The 23759-nt window shown below is 43.5% G+C and overlaps 1 protein-coding gene across 2 annotated transcripts in view; it reads right to left on the bottom strand.

The window, feature by feature from the left end:
* Positions 1-23759, bottom strand: part of LOC126183874 (uncharacterized) — a 547907-nt gene that overhangs the window by 30212 nt on the left and 493936 nt on the right. For both annotated transcript variants that reach the window (XM_049926169.1, XM_049926170.1), the window contains exon 12: positions 17913-18057. In XM_049926169.1, the coding sequence (XP_049782126.1) occupies positions 17913-18057 (145 nt within the window). The remainder of the gene's footprint in view (positions 1-17912; positions 18058-23759) is intronic.

The raw sequence follows: 23759 nt of genomic DNA, 5'->3' as shown, positions 1-23759 counted from the left end.
TTTTCAAATTAAATATTTGATACACTGTATTTTATAATGTCACTGTACATATATGACTTCTTTCTGTAACACATATTAATCATTATTTAATAACCTACAGAAGGTAAAGTTCATCATCTTATTTCATATGAACAATTACAAAGCTACACAGAGTGAAACTTTGATTCAGACAGTTTATTAGTTCCAGATCCAGGAAGAAAAAAAAATGTTTATGTAATGTAATTTTTATGTAAAATACAGAAATTTATACCATAATAGTGTCTGGAAAGCAACAAGGTCTATCATTCAAAATTCAAACATTTCAAATATTCACAACCTTTGACATGATTTTAAAAATCTGTTTATGTATGAATTACTAATACTTTGACATTGGAATGTTTATAAATGAAAGCAATAAAAATTGTAGATTTATCCACAGTTTGTATACTTCTTATATCACTGTCTGAACATAAAATGCCAACAGTTTTTATACAGCAGCAATTATTATGTAATAAAGTAAGATTATTTCAGATAATCATCTTGTGGTGTTGCAGTTGTCATGATTTCAGATGTTTTTGTTATCCACATGGAACATGTTATCACACTTAAAACTTTACAAATATTTGTCATTGAAAATCTCTATATTTAAAAATGGCAGTAACAAATAATTTATCTGTGACAATTATGAAAGTATTTGAAGGATAACACTAGGTGCCAATCAATTGCAGTTTGTAAGTTAAGATGTAATTCTTCTATCAGTTGTGAACCAACTTTAAGACATTGACCATTATTGTTTTTGACAAAAATGTGCATCTGACAAAAAAAAGTTTGTTTCATTCCATAGTCTGCATTATGACCTGAACCTCTCGCAGACCCAAGCTGATGTGTTATTTTCAACAACTAGCTAGGTATTTTATAAATTCTGCATACTAGTCCTATATTAACATTACATGCTAAAAATTTTTTTTAAGTTAATGGCACTATTGCAGCTGTATAATTAGCTGTAGAGGGGAGGTATGTCAAGTGTTACAAGGTGTCCTACTTCAATCGTGTATCCTTTATCCTTATGCAAGCCACAGTGAGATCTGTCACAAGTAAATTGAATTAACACTTTTGAAGTAGCAGGGAACTTCCAAAACTGATTAAATGTGACCATGCCCCAAATATTTCACAGTTCATTTGCATTGCTGACTAGAACTAGCCTCAGAGTATTTCTTCACGAAAATGTTCCGCAGACACAAGCTTACAGATTAGGTGCCTAGTCCTTCAAGATGCTCTTTTAGCTCTTATGCAGCTATAATTGCACTCTTCGGAAAAAAAATTATGCCAGGGCATTGGTTGGTGAGTAAATTTTTTCAACAAATTTCATTCACAAGTTACTGATGTAATAACAAAGTATCAAGACAAAAATTCTCATGGTGCTACTGCATTTATGATTGCACTATATTTCCTTTATCTAGAAGAGTAAATTATTTGGCACAGTATTTTAGAACATTATCTTATCAATCCCAAACCAGTCTACTAATATTACTGCTAAAGGGAATAAATGTGGCAAGGAAGTTAGTGGAGCTGTAAATTTTTGTGCAGTGGTAGGTGGGACCATCACAAACATCATACCAAAAGTCCCCACCTGTGGGGGTGGGGACACATTTGAAGGTGCAGATGTGAGTTACTAACACTACTAATGCAAGAAACAGATATGGACAGAATCTATTTAAATCTCTGCACACTGTTATATACTGCTATATGGGAAATTGATTTTTAGTCATCCTGCATATAGCAGCTGTAGCATTCTTCCAGGAAAGTCGCACCACGAGAGCTGCTTGCTTTTCATTTTGGAGAAAGACTATGCTTTCCCAGCTTTTTATGTCCAGTTCTGTCAAGTGAGGAGACAAAATTTCTTCACTAATCTCTTGTTTATAAAGTTCAGTTTTTTTTAGTTTATTAAATGAGTAGTTATTTTCAGCTGTTAAGTGAGCTATTATGTAAAAACGTTCAACAGCTGGAGCTGTCAACTGGCTACAGCCTCAGCTCATCCAACTTCTGAAGAGGCCCACAGGCTTAAATTGTCTTCTCCAACAACAAAGGTAGGTTAGCTAGGAGCTATGGAACTTCAGATATATCAACGCAAGTCAATGCATTACAGCTGACAACTTTTCTAGACTTGAACATAATAAGTCCCATTCCATCAGACATATTCGAACACACCTTGGGAGGGAGGGAGGGAGAGGGAGAGGGAGAGAGAGAGAGAGAGAGAGAGAGAGAGAGAGAGAGAGAGAGAGAGAGAGAGAGAGAGAGAGAAGGGAGGGGGCGTACTGGTACAGTCACCCAACAAAGTATTGGCCATGCCCAACAGTGCCCAACTTTGATGATCTAATGGGAACCAAAGTATCGACCTCAGAGCAGCTGTTGACACTGGGTCCACTTGGTGCAGCCAACTCTACAAGTGCCAGCAATTCCTGAAGGGAAGAGGTTTACGCAGTGCACCAGTAACAGAAGTAATGGTGAGACACATGCAGTAACTTTCTGCTTATTCATTAAATCTCCACCAAGTGACTGCAGCACAATTAGATGGCTCTACAATATACTGCCAATGACAGACTGCAGCTAGGTTACAGGCAACATCACACTACAAATTATACACTTCTCAGTCTTTAGTTACAGGAATGTATTTTACATAAAAGCTCACTTGAAAACTGCAAATAAGTACTCATTTAATAAACTGAAAATAACTCCACTTTATAAACATGAGGTCAGTTAAGTTATTTAGTCTACTCCCATTAGAAGACTGGACAGGTATAGTCAGTCTGCAAAATGAAAAGAGAACACTGCTAAAAGTGGGGGCAGTTTCCTTTCACAGAAAAATGCTACAATTGTGCTGTAGTATGATTAAGAATCAATTTCTCTTCTAGCAGTGCAGAACAATGAGAAGAGATTTACATAGAGCCTGTCCACATGCAGTTGTTGCATTAGTATTCTTTGTAACTCATGGAAACTGTCAGTATTAGGTTGGTGCATAAGTTTGTAACATTTTTGTTACATGTGTCTGTATTCCAGTTGCTACAGGTTTGATTATCGATTGTCCTTTTTTATTTGTTTATCTGAGTTTATATATTGTCATTTTGTCATTTGGGGATAGTGAGGGGAGCTACAGACACTAGAAATGAGTGCCAAGTGGAGAAATCTTAACATTTCCAACACATTCTTCTGTTTGAGTTCAATAGAGCAGTGACAGTAATGGAGGCAGCTAGAAACATCTGCAACATGTATGGGGATAATGCCATTGGACACAGCACAGAAAGAACAGGATTTTCTCATTGTAAGGAGGATGTTTTGACATTAGTAACTGCATATTCAGGAAGACCTGCTGGGTCTGATGAGGATTGTTTAAACTCATTAATCCACAATGGTCCACATCAGTGTACTCAAGAACTGGCAAATGTGTAACTGTGATCATTCCACCATTGTGTGAAATTTGCATGCAATGGGGAAGGTTGGGTGTACAGGTACCACATGCTCCAAGCCAAAATCACAAAAATCAACAGGTGGCCATATGTGGAACTCTGCTTGCTTGTGATCAACTTATCATCTATCATTACTGGTGATGAGAAATGGTGTGTGTGTGTGAACATAAGGAAAAGACAGGAAAGGTTGAGCTCAAACAAAGTAGCAGCTCCCTGTACAAAGACATTCATGCATCCACAAAAGATATTGTTATGCATCTGGTGGAACAGTGATGGTATGATGTACTATGAACTGCTTCCCTGTAGTGTAATCATCACTGCTGATATTTATTGTCAATGACTTAGACATCCTGCAGGTGCAATCCATGAACAATGACCAGGAAGACTGCAGGAAGTGATGCTACTCCATGATAACAGCCACTCAGATTCTGCTAGACTGACAAAAAACACTGCACAGGGGTCGGGTTAGGAAGTCATCCTACATTCACCTTATTCACCTGATCTTGAACCCTCAGATTTTTCACCTTTTCCACTCTCTATGAAAGAACCTTCAAGGAACTTCTTTTCCATATGAAAATGTGCTCCAAATATGGCTCAACAAGTTCTTCATCTCAAGACAGTGTGATTTCTACAATTCCAGAACCAAAAAGTAATTCCAGCATTGGCAGATTGTTCTAAATAGTGAAGAAGAACACATTACTGATGACTGAAGTCTCTATTAGGTGTATCTTATGTGTTTATTAAACTTATGGGAAAATGCTACAAAGCTATGCAGCAAACCAACACTAAAGAAAAAAATACTATAACTTTTTTGTAGGAAAATAATAATAACAATAACAATAATAACAATAATAACAATATCATCATCATCATCATCATCATCATCATCATCATCATCATCATCTAAGACTGATTATGCCTTTCAGCATTCAGTCTGGAGCATAGTCCCCCTTATAAAATTCCTCCATGATCCCCTATTCAGTGCTAACATTGGTGCCTCTTCTGATGTTTACTTCAAAATCATTCTTAACCGAATCCACGTACCTTCTCCTTGGTCTACCCAGACTCCTCCTACCCTCTACTGCTGAACCCATGAGTCTCTTGGGTAACCTTGCTTCTCCCATGCGTGTAACATGCCCCACCATCTAAGCCTGTTCGCCCTGACTGCTACATCTACAGAGTTCATTCCCAGTTTTTCTTTGATTTCCCCATTGTGGGCACCCTCCTGCCATTGTTCCCATCTACTAGTATCTGCAATCATCCTAGCTACTTTCATATCCGTAGCCTCAACCTTATTGATAAGGTAACCTGAATCCACCCAGCTTTCGCTCCCATTCAACGAAGTTGGTCTAATGATTGAACGGTGCACAGATAACTTAGTCTTGGTACTGACTTCCTTCTTACAGAAGATAGTAGATCATAGCTGAGTGCTCACTGTATTAGCTTTGCTACACCTCACTTCCAGTTCTTTCACTATGTAGCCATCCTCTGAGAATATGCATCCTAAGTACTTGAAACCGTCCACCTGTTCTAACTTTGTTCTTCCTATTTGGCACTTAATCCATTTATATCTCTTTCCCACTGACATCACTTTTGTTTTGGAGATGCTAATCTTCATATCACAGTCCTTACATATCTGATCTAGCTCTGAAATATTACTTTGCAAACTTTCAATCGAATCTGCCATCACAACTAAGTCATCCGCATATGCGAGATTGCTTATTTTGTGTTCACATATCTTAATCTCACCCAGCCAGTCTACTGTTTTCAACATATGATCCATAAATAATATGAACAACAGTGGAGACAGGTTGCAGCCTTGTCTTACCCCTGAAACTACTCTGAACCATGAACTCAATTTACCGTCAACTCTAACTGCTGCCTGACTATCCATGTAAAGACATTTAATTGCTTGCAAAAGTTTGCCTCCTATTCCATAATCTTGTAGAACAGACAATAACTTCCTCCTAGGAACCCGGTCATATGCCTTTTCTAGATCAATAAAGCATAGATACAATTCCCTGTTCCACTCATAACACTTCTCCATTATTTGCCGTAAGCTAAAGATCTGGTCTTGACAACCTCTAAGAGGCCTAAACCCACACTGATTTTCATCCAATTTGCCCTCAACTAATACTTACACTTTCCTTTCAACAATACCTGAGAAGATTTTACCCACAACGCTGATTAAAGAGATACCTCTGTAGTTGTTACAATCTTTTCTGTTTCCATGTTTAAAGATTGATGTGATTACTGCTTTCGTCCAGTCTGATGGAAACTGCCCCGACTCCCAGGCCATTTCAATTATCCTGTGAGCCATTTAAGACCTGACATTCCACTGTATTTGATGAGTTCTGACTTAATTTCATCCACCCCAGCTGCTTTATTGCACTGCAATCTATTGACCATTTTCCCCACTTCCTCAAATGTGATCCTATTTCCATCATCATTCCTATCCCATTGTACCTCGAAATCTGAAACATTACTGATTGTATTTTCACCTACATTGAGCAACTCTTCAAAATATTCCCTCCCTCTGCCCAAGGTTGGTTGGTTTGTGGGATTAAAGGGACCAGATTGCTACGGTCATCAGGCCCTTTTTCCAAAATATTACCACCACCCAAAGAGAATAAAAATGAACAGCAGGAAAGACGTCAGATGACACAGGACAAGAAATACTCCGACAGAGATCAGACAAAACAAATTAAAATCACACAGAGTGTGACAGTGGTTGGCCGACCATAGAGAGAAGAAAAAAAAAAAAAAAAAAGGAAAAGCCAACCACCGAGAACACATTAAAAACTCAGTTTAAAATCGGAGGCCAAAAGCCAGAATCAACACTAAAAAACAGAAACACACCCAGATTAAATGATAAAAACCCCCTGCCTGAATAAAACGCAAAACAAAGCCAGCCACAGCAGGGTCATCTGTTAAAAGGGCAGGGAACGTGTCAGGCAGTGCGAACGTCTGCCTGAGCACAGCTAAAAGCAGACACTCCAATAAAATGTGGACCACAGATATAATGGAGCCGCAGCAACACAGAGGTGGGTCCTCACGGTGCAATAAGTGGCCGTGCGTCAGCCGATTGTGCAGAATGCGCAGCCGGCAGAGGACAACAGACTCTTTGCAGGGGACCCAAATGGACAACCGCCACACAGTCGTCGTCACCTTGATAGGGCACAGTTTGTTGGGCATGGGCAGGTTGCGCCATTCAGTGTCCCATAAATCGAAAAGTTTTCGATTTAAGATTGCCCGCAAATCAGTCACCAGGAGGCTAATATCCAGAGGTGGTTTACTGGTGGCCTCTTTCGCCAGGCGGTCAGCATTTTCATTGCCGGGTATCCCAACATGAATGGGGGTCCACACAAAGACCACAGAGCGGCCGCAACGTGCAAGAGTTGCAGGTATCCTGGATAGCTATCACCAGACGGGAACGAGGGAAACACTGGTCGAGAGGTCGTAAACCGCTCAGGGAATCGCTACAGATAACGAAGGACTCACCTGAGCAGGAGCGGATATACTCTAAGGAATGAAAGATGGCGACCAGCTCAGCAGTGAAAATGCTGCAGCCAGCCGCCAATGAACGTTGTTCGGAATGGTCCCCCAGAGTTAGAGCAAAACCAACAAGACCAGCAACCATCGAACCGTCAGTGTACACAATGCCAGAGCCCTGATACGTGGCGAGGATGGAGTAAAAGCGGCATCGGAAGGCCTCTGGAGGGACTGAGTCCTTCGGGCCCTGTGCCAAGTCGAGCAGAAGGCAAGGGCGGGGCACACACCACGAGGGTGTACGCAGAGGGGCCCAGAAAGGAGGTGGAACAGGGAAGACCCCAAGCCCGGAGAGAAGCTCTCGGACACGGACCGTAATCGTGCAACCCGATCGGGGCCGACGTTCTGGTAGATAGACGACCGACTGCGGGAACAGGAGACGATAATTTGGGTGCCCGGGGAAGCTACAAACATGGGCAGTATAAACAGCCAGCAAACGTTGGAGCCAGAACCGCAGTGGAGGGACACCTGCTTCCACTAGTATGCTGGCCACAGGGCTGGTCCGGAAGGCACCAGTGGCAAGTCGTATTCCGCTGTGTAAGATTGGGTCCAGCACCCACAATGCAGACGGGGATGCTGAACCATAAGCCAGGCTCCCATAATCCAGACGAGACTGGATTAATGCCTGGTAGAGCCATAACAGGGTAGATCGGTCGGCGCCCCAGCTGGTGTGGCTGAAGCATCACAGAGCATTTAGATGCCGCCAACATGCCTGTTTAAGCTGCCGAATATGAGGCAGCCAAGTCAACTGGGCATCAAAAACCACACCCAAAAACCTATGCGACTCTACCACAGTAAGAACTTCGCCGTCAAGATAAAGCCGCGGCTCCGGGTGAACAGTGCGTCGCTGGCAGAAATACATAACGCAGGTCTAGGCTGCCGAAAACCGGAACCCATGAGCTACAGCCCAAGACTGCGCCTTATGGATAGTGCCCTGTAGCTGACGTTCAGCAGCTGCAATGCCACTAGAGCTGTAGTAAAGGCAGAAGTCGTCAGCATACAGGGAAGTGGAGACAGAATTTCCCACCGTTGCAGCGAGCCCGTTTATGGCAATTAAAAACAGGCAGACACTGAGGACAGATCCCTGTGGTACCCCATTCTCCTGGACTCTGGAGGAACTATGGGAGGCCGCGACTTGCACGCAGAAGGTACGATACGACAGAAAATTGTAGATAAAGATTGGCAGAGGGCCCCGAAGACCCCATCCATGAAGCGTAGAAAGGATGTGATTACGCCATGTATTGTACGCCTTCCGCATGTCGAAAACGACAGTGACCAGGTGCTAACGGCGCGCAAAGGCAGTACGGATGGCCGACTCCAGGCTCACCAGATTGTCGGTGGCGGAGCGGCCTTTACGGAACCCACCCTGAGACGGAACCAGAAGGCCCCGAGACTCCAGTACCCAGTTCAACTGCCGGCTCACCATCCATTCAAGCAACTAGCAGAGAATGTTGGTGAGGCTAATGGGACGGTAGCTGTCCAACTCCAAAGGGTTCTTGCCTGGTTTCAGAATGGGGATAACAATACTTTCCCGCCACTGCGACGGAAACTCAGCCTCGACCCAAATATGGTTGTAAAGGTCGAGAAGCCATCGCTGGCAGTCCACTGAAAGGTGTTTCAGCATCTGACAGTGGATGCTATCTGGCCCAGGAGTGGTATCAGGACAAGCGGTGAGGGCACTGTGAAATTCCCACTCACTGAATGGAACATTGTAGGATTCCGGATGGTGGGTTCGAAAAGGAAGGCTCTGACGTTCCATCCGCTCTTTAATGGAGCGGAAGGCCAGTGGGTAATTGTAAGAAGTGGAACTCAGAGCAAAATGCTCTGCCAAGCTGTTGGCAATTTCGTCGGAGTCTGTACAAACTGCTCCATTCAGTGAGAGCGCAGGGACGCTGACAGGGGTCCGATAGCCACAGAGGCGTCGGATTTTGGCCCACACCTGCAATGGAGAGACATGGAGGCCAATGGTGGACACATACCGCTCCCAGCACTCCTGCTTGCTTTGGCGGATAAGGCGGCAGGCCCGCGTACACAGCCGTTTGAAGGTGATGAGGTGTTTAATGCAGGGATGTCGCTTGTGACGCTGTAGCACCCGCCGGCGATCTTTAATCGCCTCAGCGATCTCAGGCGACCACCAAGGCACAGTCCTCCTCCGAGGGGACCCAGAAGAACAGGGAATTGAAGATTCTGCGGCAGTAATGATGACGGTGGTGACCGATTGAACCACCGCATCAATGTCATCATTAGAGAGAGGCTCAATAGCGGCAGTGGAAGGAAACAAGTCCCAGTCAGCCTTATTCATAGCCCATCTGCTAGGGCACCCAGAAGAGTGACGCTGTGGCAGTGACAGAAAGATCGGAAAGTGGTCACTACCACATAGGTCGTCATGCACTCTCCATTGGACAGACGGTAAGAGGCTAGGGCTGCAGATCGAAAGGTCAATGGCAGAGTATGTGCCATGCGCCACAATGAAGTGTGTGAAGGCACCATCATTTAAAATGGAAATGATCAAGCTGCGCCAATAAATGCTCGATGGTGGTGCCTCGACCTGTTGCCACTGACCCACCCCACAGAGGGTTATGGGCATTGAAGTCGCCCAGTAAGAAGAAAGGTGGTGGCAATTGGGCTATCAGCGCAACCAGGACATGCTGCACATCACCACCATCCGGTGGAAGGTAAAGACTGCAGACGGTAACAGCCTGTGGCGTCCACACCCGAACAGCGACAGCCTCTAAAAGTGTTTGGAGAGGGACAGAGTCGCTGTGCAGAGAGTGAAGGACATAGAGGCAGATGCCACCAGACACCCTTTCATAAGCTGCCCGGTTCTTGTAATAACCCCGATAGCCACGGAGGGCGGGGATTCGCATTGCTGGAAACCAAGTTTCCTGAAGAGCAATGCAGAAGAAAGGGTGAAGGCTGATAAGTTGTCGGAGCTCAGCTAGATGGTGGAAGAAACCGCTGCAGTTCCGCTGGAGGATGATATTGTCCATGGCTGAGAAAGGCATGAAGGGACTGGGAAGGCAATTTACGCCGCTTGGTCACTCGCTACCACCGATTCAGTACCCATGCGAGTGACATCCATGGCGTCTGTGGGACCAGCGAGATCAAGGTCCTCAGCGGACGCCATAATCTCGACCTCATCCTCAGACGCAGAGCTCCAAGGGTGCGGTGGGGTCGGTGCCACCGCAAGTTCTTTGGCCTTAGAGGTCTTGCGCTTTGACTTCTCTCGCTGAACCTTGGGTTTCACCGGCTGGGAAGGCTTCACGGAATCAATCTTCGGGACGGAGGAGGATCGCGAAGCCCTACGACCAGCCGCTGGTTGGGACTTATGCCACTGTTGGGCATCATGCTTCCCGCTGGTGGAATCCTGGGAAGGGAGGGTCCCAAGGGAACCCTTACGAGTGAGAACAGCCAAAGAAGTTAGACGCTTCTCCAGCTGAGAAGCGGGGACGGACGTCCGCGATGGGTGAGAGGATGTTGCTCCTGAGGTAGGTGGTGCAGGAGCAACCGGTTGGGTAGAGCCCCCCCACGGGCAAGGGGGCAGGAGGAGTTGTACTGCTCATCGAGCTGGCTGGAAGTCTCGAAACTGATGGGGCTAGCACAGTTGTTGTAGCAGCTGCTTAAGAAGATGTCATTCACACAGGATGTAGTCTGTCATACTTCCTTTTGGCCTCAGTATAGGTCAGCCGGTCAAGGGTCTTATATTCCATGATTTTGCGCTCTTTCTGAAAGACTTTGCAGTCTGGCGAGCAAGGTGAATGTTGCTCTCCGCAGTTGACACAGATGGGAGGCGGGGCACATGGAGTATTGTGATGTGATGGGCGTCCGCAATCTCGACATGTGAGGCTGGAAGTGCAACGGGAAGACATATGGCCGAACTTCCAGCACTTAAAGCACCGCATCAAGGGAGGGATACAGGGCTTGATGTCACAATGGTAGACATCACCTTGACCTTCTCCGGTAATGTATCACCCTTGAAGGCCAAGATGAAGGCACCGGTAGCAACATGATTGTCCCTCGGACCCCGATGAACGCGCCGGACGAAATGAACACCTCTATGCTCTAAGCTGGCGCGCAGCTCGTCATCAGACTGCAATAGTAGGTCCCTATGGAAAATAACACCCTGGACCATATTTAAACTCTTATGTGGTGTAATGGTAACGTTAACATCCCCCAACTTGTCACAAGCAAGTAACCTGCGTGACTGGGCGGAGGATGTCATTTGTATCAGCACTGACCCAGAGCGCATTTTGGAAAAGCCCTCCACCTCCCCAAACTTGTCCTCTAAATGCTCAACAAAGAACTGAGTCTTTGTGGATAGAAAAGACTTCCCATCAGCTCTCGTGCAAACTAAGAATCGGGGCGAATAACTGTTACCTCCATGCTGAGACTTACGCTCCTCCCACGGCGTGGCCAGGGAAGGGAACGTTTTCGGATCGTACTTCTGAGCATTAAATAGAGCCCGAGGATGCTTAGAGACTGCTGGTGGCTGGCCGCCAGCGAGAGATGATGTACCACGCTTCATTGCGGGTCATCCGCCCTGATGCCACCTACTCCGACCAAGGGCCCTCCCCACGGGCGCCACCCAGCCGCAGCAATAGCCACCTGGCAGGATGGCCATTGCCGGGAGTCCTGATGCCCCAGGGAGATGGGTATCTACTCCTCAGCAGACGTGGGGAGTTAGCGGTGCAGGCATCAGTAGAGCGATCCCTGTGTTATCAGGGGGCTACAACCAACAGGGTACATGGCGGCCCCACCACAACGGACTGGCTACCGTGCTGGATGTTAGGCGACATGTGGTCCATGGTCACCGTCAGTGCAGAAAGTGGCACTGCACAGCGCAAGGTGGAAAGTGCACGCAGGAATGTATCCATGCCCAAGAGATGGAGAGCAAGCAGGACTGCAATGCAACGACACAGAAGCTGGTGAAAGGTCTGATCGCAAGATGGACACAATGCACCAAGTAAGGCGCCCTTGCCCAATCAGCTCGCTCTTCGGAAAAATTTTGAGAGATGGAGGTCAAACCAAACAGGGGACCATCACATATGGCCAAAAAGTTTGAGACTCCTTTTAGTCGCCTCTTACGACAGGCAGGAATACCGCGGGACTATTCTAACCCCCGAACCCGCAGGGGGGCCCCTCTGCCCAAGGCATCAACAGGATTCACCAGCAGTTTTCCTGACCTGTCCAAAATACTTGTCATTTCCTTCTTACCTCACTTTCGAAGACTGCTAATTACACTCCAGAATGGTTTTCAAGCAGCTTGACCCAAATTCTCCAACCTGTTTCCAAAGTCTTCCCAAGATTTCTTCTTGGATGCTGCAATTATCTGTTTGGCTTTGTTTCTTTCTTCAACATAACTTTCTCTGTCTACCTGAGTTCTAGTATGTAGCCATTTTTGATACGCCTTCTTTTTCCTTTTACAGGCTGCCTTGACTGTGTCATTCCACCAAGCTGTTTGCTTCATCCTACCTTTATACACTACTGTTCCAAGACATTCTTTAGCCACTTCTAGTACTGTGTCCCTGTATCTTGTCCATTCCTTTTCTAATGACTGTAATTGACTACATTCAACTAACTGGTACCTTTCTGAGATCACTGTTATGTACTTGTGCCCGATTTCCTTATCCTGAAGTTTCTCCACTCTTACCCTCCCACATATGGACCTGACCTCACCTGCCCTTTCAGCCTCACAATACCAATTTCACTGCAGATTAAATAGTGATCAGTGTCATCAAAGAATCCCCTGAATACATGTGTGTCCCTCACAGCCTTCCTGAATTCCTGATCTGTTATTATATAGTCAATGACAGATCTGGTTCCCCTGCCTTCCCAAGTAGACCGGTGAATGTTCTTATGTTTAAAAAAGGAGTTTGTGATTACTAAGCCCATACTGGCACAGAAATCCAAGAGTTTGTTTCCCGTTCCTGTTGGCCTCCACATCCTCTCCAAATTTACCCACAACCTTTTCATACCCTTCTGTTCGATTTCCAATCCTGACATTAAAATCACCCATGAGCAGAACACTGTCCTTGTCCTTTACTCTAACAACTACATCACTGAGTGCATCATAAAAACTATCCATCTTATCTAGATCTGTCCCTTCACAATGCGAATATACTGACACAATCCTAATTTTCTTGCTAGACAATGTCAAATCTATCCACATCAGTTGTTCGTTTGCATACCTTATTGCAACTACGCTGGGATCCATTTCTTTCCTGATGTAAAGCCCTACACCCCATTGTGCTATTCCTGCTTTGACTCTTGACAGGTAGACCTTGTATTCTCCCACTTTCTCTTCTTTCTCACCCCTTACCCGAATGTCACGAACAGCTAAAACATCCAACCCCATCTTACTTGCAGCCTCGCCAGCCCTACCTTCTGCCCAGAGTAGCCCCCATCGATATTAATAGCTCCCCAACTTGTTAGCATTTGTTTGCTGAGTCGTATCTTAGGAGGCCCTCATCACCTCCAAAGGTCCGAGGCATTTTGCTCTGATTATTGCAAGCATCATATTTAAAGTACCAGGGAAGCAGCTTGCTAGCCTTACTTTCCCCGGGTCCCATTGAGTTTTACCCTTACCGGTTGAGGTACTAACCAGTGGATTTGGTAGTCTTTGCCATCTGAGCACAAAGGTGACCACGACTCATAATATGTCCGAGATGCCCAGCCTTATTCTAAAGTAACAGGTACCCCGACTGTCAGGACCACTTACTTGGCCACTTATATGTTGCCCGTGGTTCATGAACTAGGACATGACAACAGGAACCCACACCATGCACCACAGGAAACTTAACACTGTTTAAGTTTTATATTGGGAACATTTTCATTAGTAGTTGTGGTTTTCGAGTTATCCAAGAAAAAATTTAAGAAGTAACCTCTGAACACCCCCCTCCCTTCCCCGCACACCGTCCCTCCTCCCCCAAGCCGACCCACCCACAATGCTCACACCTCACAGGTGTGAATTTTTTCTATATTCTTCATGGTTCTACTGCTTACTGCACAAAAATTTGTGACTACACAAAATTTTTCATCTACTTGGCCTTTTTTGGTCTTAGTTGATGGTGCCAAAAAAGCAGTACGCACATAAACTTATGTATGTATGTAATGTATGTACCGTATCTCCTCCTCAACGCTGCACTGATTTGAACCAAATTTGATCCACAACCACAAAACTTCATGAGGGTCAGAACTGTGATATTTATAGCGTCTTAGCTCCAATAGGAGCAGAGATATGAGCGAAAAAATGTTTTTTCAGCCTCTGATGTGTAGGATTTCCTGCACAACAGGTGTGTTGTGTTTGAGTACAATTGGTCATCTGTGCCAGCCTGCTTTGTATGGCAGCCTATAGACAAGGCATGGGGAGATGGAAAGGGAGTGGGGAGGAGGAGGAGGAGGAGGAGGAGGACAGATATGGACTAGTAGACATGCGAGCGTGAGGTGAACGGGCAAAAAAGGAGGAGGAGAGTGTGACAGGAAGAGGCAGAGGAAAAAGAGGTGGAAAGAGCAGAACAGGAAGAGGTGCAGAGTTTGGAATGTGGTTGGGATGAGGTGGCAAGTGTGATATTGGAGGTGGGGGGTGGGGAGGCAGAGTGGGAGGTGCAGGCATTAGGCGTATTGAATGCATAAGTGGGGAAAGTTGTGGAGTGCATTTTTGTGTTGTGTTGTGTTGTGTTGTGGTGTGTGTGTGTGTGTGTGTGTGTGTGTGTGTGTGTGTGTGTGTGTGTGTGTGTGTGTGTGTGTGTTTAGTGTTTTGTTTTGCTGGGGTCATACGTGCCCAAGTCAAAACTAGACAACACAAACACAGAATGGAGTTGAATGACTATGCATCAGTCTCAATGGATAGGACAGGAGACAGCTGAAAACAGGCACATGGAAAAAGGGCTAAGAAAACAGCACACAGTAATGGTGGTCCAAAACTAAGAATGAAATGGCCTTCACCATACTGCTGCGGTAGATAAAAAGTAAAACTCAGTCAACAGACCACACATCATTCACTAAAATGGCTGGTACATCAGGTGGCAAACCCAAGCTGGAACATAAATGGTTCTAAAGGGGCATTCCAGCAAGAAGTGGTGGATAGTTAAAATTTGTGCGCAATGTGGACAAAGTGGTGGGATAGTGACACTGAGCAAATGACTATGACTAAAAAGGCAGTGCCCAATACGCATCCTAGTTAACATGACCTGCTCCTGGCCGGAGGGCTGAGAGGAGGTCATCCAAACCGCTGGGAGAGGCTTAATAAGCCAAACCTTATTCTCCACAAAGGGGGTACCATTGCCAATGCCAAAGTGACACCACCTCCTGACAGACGGCAATGCAGAGATCGTCGGAGGAAAAATATGTACTCTTGGATTGAGGTACAAGGACTGCAGCCTTGTCAGCAACATCAGCAGCTTTGTTTCCTAGCAGGCCAACATGACCAGGGACCCACAGAAACATGACACTGGCTCCACCAACAGTGAGCAAGTGACAGGTTTCATGGCCCCCCTGCACTAAGGTATGGGTGGTGTACAGTTCACATAGACTTTGAAGGGCACTGTGAGAGTCTGAGCAGAGGACACAATTGGAAAGTCTGTGTCACTAGCTGTACTCCATGGCCTGATACAAGGGGAAGAGCTCGGCTGTAAATACTGAGGAGTGTGCTGAAAGCCGATATTTAAAGACACGGGTGCCAACGACGAAGGCACACCTGACCCCACAGTCAGTCCGAGAGCCATCAGTGTATACAAAGGTATTATCGCAAAGTTCCATGCAAAGGTCGTGAAACTGAAGATGATAGACCGAGGCTGGAGTAGTGTCCTTAGGAAGTGACTAAAGGCCAAGGTTAACATGGGCCACTTCATGAAGCCAAGGTGGTGAAGGGTTCACACCCATTGGGAACGTTGCAGGTAGTGTGAAGTTAAGCCGCCGCAGTAAGTGGCAAAAGTGGACCCCAGGTAACAGAGAAGAGGGATGAGCACCATACTGAAGATCAAAGGAATCGTCAAAGGAGGTGGCATAGGATGGGTGGCCATGCATGGCAGACAAACAGCACGCATACATGCTGAGGAGAAATTCATGGTGGTAGGACAGTGGTAGTTCAGCAGCCTCAGCATACAGACTCTTAACCGAGCTGGTGTAAAAGGCCCCCCAAGGACAAACGAACCCCATGATGGTGGATAGCGTTGAGACAGCGAAAGAGGGATGGGCATGCACATGCATAGACAAAGCACCCATAGTCAAGTTTGAATGGACAAGGGACCGGTACAAATGGAGGAGGGTGGTGGTTTAGTCGGCACCCCAGGAAGTACCAGAGAGGACACGTAAGAAATCTAGGGACCGCATACAGCGGGCTGCCAGGTAAGAGACATGGGAGGACCAAGACAGTTTCCTATCGAGCATGAGCCCCAGAAACGTCGTCGTTTCATGAATGGAAGGGCCACAGGCCAAAGATGTAGAGATGGTGGCAGAAATCATTTTTGGCACCAGAAATTCATACAGAAGGTTTTATCGGTGGAAAAGCGAAAGCCATTGTTAATGCTCCAGGGGTAAAGATCATCGGCAAAATCGTCAACAAAAAGAGAGCTCGAGATGCCCGGCGAGAGACGGGCCATTATAGGGTTAATGGCGATAGCAGATAGGATGACACTCAGGATAGAACCCTGATTCACACCAGTTTCCTTGATAAAGGTGTCCGACAACACAGATCCCACACGCATCTTGAAAACTCAGTTTTGTAAAAATGCTCAAAGAAAACAAAGCAGGCGCCCATGGAAGCCCCACGTGTAAAGAGTACGGAGGATACCAGAACTCCAGCAGGTGTCCTAGGCCTTCCCCAAATCTAAACACACTCCCACAGTCTGGGATTTCTGCAGAAAACCATTCATGACATGGGTGGAAAAATTAATAAGATGGTCAACTGCAGAATGCTGTGCTCGAAATCCACACTGTGCATTCATTAGTAAATGGTGAGACTCGAGCCACCACACCAGAATCATACATTCCATCACCTTGCAAACACAGCTGGTAAGACATGGACCGGCAGCTAGAAGGAAGGTTTTTGTCCTTACCGGGCTTAGCTATAGGTATGAGTGTGGCTTCATGCCAGCATCCAGGAAATGTGCCCTCCATCAAGATGTGGTTGTATGTGTTAAGCAGGAAGTGCTTGACTCCTAGAGAAAGGTGCTGCAACATCTGAACGTGGATGGTGTCTGGCCCTGGGGCAGAGGATTAGGATGAACAGAGCACGAACTAGCTCCCTCATAGTAAAGGCAGCATTGTAGCACTCACGATGCGAAGAAGAGAGGGGTATTGCCCAAGCTGCCTCTGCTCATTTCCGATGGAGGAAGGCAGGGTGATAGTGGGAAGAGCTCAAAACTTCGGTATAATGGCTGCCCAAGGTGTTGGAGATAGCAAGAGGGTCCACGATGACATTGGTGGAGGGAAGAGTCTAGTAAATAAAAAAAGCATCTACACTTACGGGCCACACTAAAGATACCTCAGTTGCATGCAAAGAATATTTTTGACCACAATAATGTGCAATAACTGTTTATTATTTATGTTGCCGCACTAAGTACTTGGTGAGCTGGGAAATGTGTAACACATTAACACTATACACAGGCATATTTCACACTGAGTGCATGATATATGTATTTGTCTTATAGATATGATGAAGAAGGTGAGAGATCTTACAAACATAGATGAAAATTATTTTTTTATTCCAAAAACTTTTCAATCATTGAAAAAAAAATCAAAATGACAAATTGTGTTTTTCAGTTAGCTGAACTGAAACCTGAAGATTGTGAGATGAGGAAATTTAAAGATATTCTTATGTGTCCAAAGAACCTCATTAATTTGTGTACTTTATGAATAACAAGATTATACCTATGATCAAAAAGCCAAGAAAGTTACACAGTAACACTTTTTGGTACTTACTTCAGCATTGGAATTGCTATATCTTCTCTCCATGTTGTGTTATGGCATGAGCCTCCAAGGTAAACATCCCTTACTGAACTGTTTTGACCGTTTGCAGCAGCACCAAGAGGTAGGGACCTCAGTGGCCTGGATGACATAGCCCACTCTGCAATCAATAATGCACAAATTTTAGTACATTTTTACTTGTTTACAGGACTTACTATATGCAATGGCTATGTTGGTCGAATTTAATACCTTTGTGTGTAATTCACTTATAATTAGCTGTGCAGATTGAGCAGTGAAATGAAAATACACTACAATCTCCCCCCCCCCCCCCCCCCCGCCTCCTCCCCCTCCTCTCCACAGGAAAATAGATCGGTTGTTAGTTTCCTGGTCCATTGGTCATTTTCCATGATAAATCTTAATGATTCACTTTGCAAATTAATTTGTATAAATGATGACATGATGAACATCATTTTTTAAGCAAAAAAAGATATACAGATGTAAGTTAGTAGCTCGTACCCACCACTTTTTACACACTACAATAATAGAAATTCTCCCATGGAATGGAAGACATTATCAAAGAGAAACTTTCTCAGTTTGTTTTCAAATTTTACTTTTCTGTCTGTCAGACTTTTGTATCAATGGGAAGGTCATCAAAAAATTTTGTTGCAACTCATTTCCTTACTGAAGAACTTCTTATCTACTGAAACCTCTCTTTGTCTACCTCCCATGTACATTCATAGCTGTTTTAAGTCTTTGTAGTTTCATTTGAACAAATTGTTTTTAGGGGATCCTGCCAGCTGACTCTTGACAACTGTTAAAGGTTAAATGCTACAGCCATCTCATTCTGACTTCAAACAACAATAACTTTAACATACACTAAAACTGCTCACAAATGTTTGGTCATGTTTAAGACACCAAACTGGTCAGACCAGGGAATGTGTGAGTGCATCACCATGTTCAAACTCTGACAGAGCAAGCCTCAACAGAGCAGGCATGATAATGTGTGACAAGAGCTTGTCACCACCTCCATCTAGATAGAAAGAACAAGGCAAAGACGCAAAAAAGTATATTTTATAATGGGATAAAACTGTATAACAAATTACCACAAGAAATTAAAGAAATAAATAAGCCCCTCACTTTCAGACAAAAGCTTAAAACCTTTTTAGTAAGTAAAAGTTGTTATACTGTAAAAGAATATTTAACATAGATGTAGATTATTAGCAACATATGACATTATCACCAAAATATTATGTAATTATAAATGTGTGTATGACTAGTTATAAAAACTACACAAAATATGAGAAACCTGTTTTATTGTAAATGTAAATGTGTGCTCATGTGTTGTAAACTGACGACATCCATACAATATTTATTGTTCCACGGATGAATACATAAATAAATAAATAAATAAATAAATAAATAAATACTATCATCCCTGAGGGAAAAAGTATTTTTAGGAAACAATGTGAATACCATACAATTCATACTGTCACCTGAAATGTCAGAATAATCCTCTACCATAATTTGTCCCTCGAGGGTAACAATAATACCAATGGAACACACAAAAACTGCAGCCCACCCCATCAAAGAGCCATTTCCAGGTTTAGTTGTAGAAAGTAAACAGTCCAACATGTGTGTTTCTTTGGGTGTCCACCAAACACAAACCCGACCTGTTGCTGGAAACGAGGAGTGAAGAATGACTTGTCTTGAATATTATTATACTCTGCCAACCATCACTGAACAGTCATTCACAATCTCAGTGCCATTTGTAGACTGCTAAGGAGTTCTCTGTAATGATAAATCATCTGCAGACTTTGACCTTGTGTGTTTAATCTGTCCAGCTTATATTGCAGATATACCAGAAACTGACTGTGGTGTGTTCTTATGACACTACACTGTTTAGCTCATGACATACACCAACAAGCGCGCATGTGCAGGCAGGCAGGCACAAAGTCTTGGTGCATTTTTTGTCAGGCTAAGAATTCAGAATGGAATTTTCTCTCAGTTTAACACAAAATGAGAATAAGCGCAGTTTACATTTGTGAGGTTTTTCCTTTAGCTGTTTGAATATGCTTGGGATGTTAAGTTCTCATTTGACTAATGAATGAGAAAACACACTACATTATGTTAAGCATTTTAATAGGCTATCGGCACCATTCTCGCAAACTGTTATCCAAACTGTCAAGCATCATGAATTTTGACTAAAGAGGTGAATGTCTATGAGACCCATTTGTAAATGCTGGCCTACAGATTTAATATAACAGCTCTCCATCCAAATAACCCAGGGGCAATTAAATTCACATCGACGACAACAGCTCAGTGATCATTAGGTACTGTTTATGATATTCTGAAAGATGACTATAATTCCTCCACCCACATGATGACAGTTCATTCACTGAAAGACACTTGGTCAAAAATATCAAATGTTTAGTGCTGATCATTATATCTTCCCTCATAAGCAAAATTTCTGCTCCAAAATCACTACTGCTTGATGATCATACAGGGATAGGGAGAGCATCTCTATCTGCATCAATTTTTAGCTTCAACAACAAGGTATTTTAACTTTAAAGATGACCTAGAACCCTGCAGATGAAGTTCAATATTTCAAATATTGCTCTATTGCTATGTGCATTTATTGTCCTGATTTTACAGAAAGCAAAAGTAATCTGCAGTATTTTCCCCACTTGATTTTGACTATTCTTTGTACAATAGACACACTGGTATGCACGTTCCAGTTGAGAAGAAGTATCTTTCACTATAATCTAAATACATTATTACTGTTTAGCACTTTCCAGTCCCTCAGGCAGATTGCTGAAGTGTTTCGTAACTGTATACTTACGGAGAGAAATTTCGACTACAAGATTATCTACATAATTTTTCTTCAGAATTTTGTATTTTTGAGCATCACTATCGTTCTCATCCCTGTGTTAATTGTTGCTGATTAATTTCATGATGGATTATACATGGCACAGCAGAAATACCTTACCAATGAACACTCCAAAAAAAATCTTCGATTTGTTGATCATCTGTGACTGGAGGTTTTATACATTCTCTAAGCAGAAGCTCGTAAGTGATGTTTATAATGTCCACTATTTCATTTAGAACACTATACTCTTTGAATCATGGACCATCACATACTATCAAACATACTGACAGTATGAAATTGTTTCATAGCTTACCATGACTATGATGACTGTGCCTGCATTAAAATCACCTGTCAAGTAAACCGTTTGTTTCACACAGTGATAATGCTCCAGTAAATATCCACAAAATTTTTAGAGGACCATCAACAAGTGAAAATACCTAGTAATTTTTTGCTAGTTGGGGGAGGGGGGGGGGGGGGGGTGTCAGCTTCACAGAGGCACTTTCAATTCTTCTGAAGCAATTTCATTAATTAATTATGTCCTAACCATTTGAAAGCGAAATTTCACATATGGAAAAAATGTTAAAATGCTAAAGAACAATTATTAAGAGGTATTTGTTATATTTTAAAAACAAATGTGAATGACATTTTTGTTACACTAAATTTACAACACACTGCTACTTCACTGAACCGCTTTTTCATCTGCACTAACTGAAAAACTAACTATTTGAACCATCACCTCTGTTGCTGTTGTGGTCTTCAGTCCTGAGACTGGTTTGATGCAGCTCTCCATGTTACTCTATCCTGTGCAAGCTGCTTCATCTCCCAGTACCTACTGCAACCTACATCCTTCTGAATCTGCTAAGTGTATTCATCTCTTGGTAAATAGTAAGTAAAAATATAATGCAAAAATTGGAACTACCTTTTTTGCCATATGTCATTACTGTCACAAACCAGGTTAGTGAAACACTACTCCAATTCTCTTGGAAAAAATAAAACTAATAATGACCGGTCTGAAGAGTTAAAAATAACACTACAAAAAAACTGAAGACAGAAGAGAAGATAATTCTAAGGAGCAAGAATACAAGGAACTAAAAACACATTTAGTCAAAAACAATACTCCATTAGCAACAAAGAAAAGGCAGCCAGGTTGGAGAGAACAAAAATCTTTTGGGAACAAAGGAAGGACACAAGAAAGTATGTCTAAACACCACTCTGAAGAAAGTAGTGAATATGGACTTACTCAAATGCTCCATTGTGGGCCTACACTACATAAATAAAGTGCCTCTGCCATCTGTAGCAATTTTGCAGAGTTTGTATTTTTATATAAATTCCTTTTGGAAAATTAATGCAAAATCACATAAAAATATGTTTAATTTAATACTAATGTTAGGGTCATCGTATATTTCAACTGAGTGAATTTTCAAGAACTTTTCTCTAAACCACTCTGCCTTAATCTACTGAATTAGTTTTACTGTTTACTTTTATTGTGAACTGTGGATGCAACCAAGGTGCAAGTGACCAAAGACACTTTAAAAATCTGATAGGTGAAACCTGGAGCTCTGTCAGGTGTTATGGCAAATTACCTGCCTGCAGAAACTCCTCAGGCACCTATTATTACTTTCCATCACAGAATCTTCCATTGAATATCACTGTTACTTCAGTGCTGCCCACTAAGTTTTCCTTAAAATTATTTATAGTATTCAAATACCATACCCAAGTGCATGTGTGTGGTCTGAAACCTGACAGTCACAATACTGCTGCTGTAACAATCATGGGGTCCAATATGGCACACTTAACCATGCGTAACATGTAACTAGTGTTTAACAGTTACATTGAAAAGCCTCAATCTACAAAATTTTTTACATGCAACCAGTTATCCACCAACTGAGTGGAACTTTTAAAAGCTCTACACTATCTCAGTACCTCTCATTTAATTCCAGGGATTTACATAAAACAACGCATGTGCCATCTTCATACTCAGTGAGCTACAAGAACAATCATCTTAGCTGTCCATATTTCAATATGCTTTGAGTGGTTCCCACGCTGGGAGACAAACACTTTCACTTACTGGCACAGCTCCCTCTCCTTCACCAACGACTTGAAAATTGGCTTGTTTGTCTAATAGAAAAGACTAGCATAAGCAGTCAAAATAAACTCAACTCTTCGACACACAAGTTCACACCAATGAGATTGTTGTAGCAAATTTAAGTGTGTATCAAAAGACTAGGTAAGTAGTAAATGAATACAAACACACACACACACACACACACACACACACACACACACACACACACACACAGAGAGAGAGAGAGAGAGAGAGAGAGAGAGAGAGAGAGAGAGAGAGAGAGAGAGAGCAAAAAAAGTTTCGCATCACCTCAGTTCCGAGAGTTCTGGAACCTGTACAGAACATTGGAAGAAAGATCAACATAAACATCATTTCCACACTTTTCATTGCTCATGAAAACTACACATTGAATGTTGTACCACCATACAGAGAGACCTTCAGAGGTGGAGGTCCACATTTCTGTACACACTGGTACATCTAATACACAGTACCACATCCTCTTGCATTGATGCATACCTGTATTTGTTGTGGCATACTATCCACAAGTTCACCAAGGCACTGTTGATCCAGATTGTCCCACTCCTCAATGGTGATTCAGTGTGGATCCCTCAGAGTAGCTGGTGAGTCATTTCATCTATAAACAGCCATTTTCAATCTATCCCAGGCATGTTCAGAAGGGTTCGTGTCTGGAGAACATCCTGGTCACTCTAGTCGAGTGATGTGTCTATCTGGGAGGAAGTCATTCATAAGATGTGCATGATGGGAGCGCGAATTGTCATCCATGAAGACAAATGCCTCGCCAATATGCTGCCAATATGGTTTCACTATTGGTTGGATGATGGCATTCACGTATCGTACAGCCATTATGGCACCGTCCATGACAACCACCAGCATATGTCGGTCCCACACAATACCACCCCAAAACAGCAGG

The sequence above is a fragment of the Schistocerca cancellata genome, chromosome 4, assembly GCF_023864275.1.
Source record: "Schistocerca cancellata isolate TAMUIC-IGC-003103 chromosome 4, iqSchCanc2.1, whole genome shotgun sequence".
In the NCBI taxonomy this organism is placed as follows: domain Eukaryota; kingdom Metazoa; phylum Arthropoda; class Insecta; order Orthoptera; family Acrididae; genus Schistocerca; species Schistocerca cancellata.
This window is presented reverse-complemented; position numbering and strand designations above follow the sequence as displayed.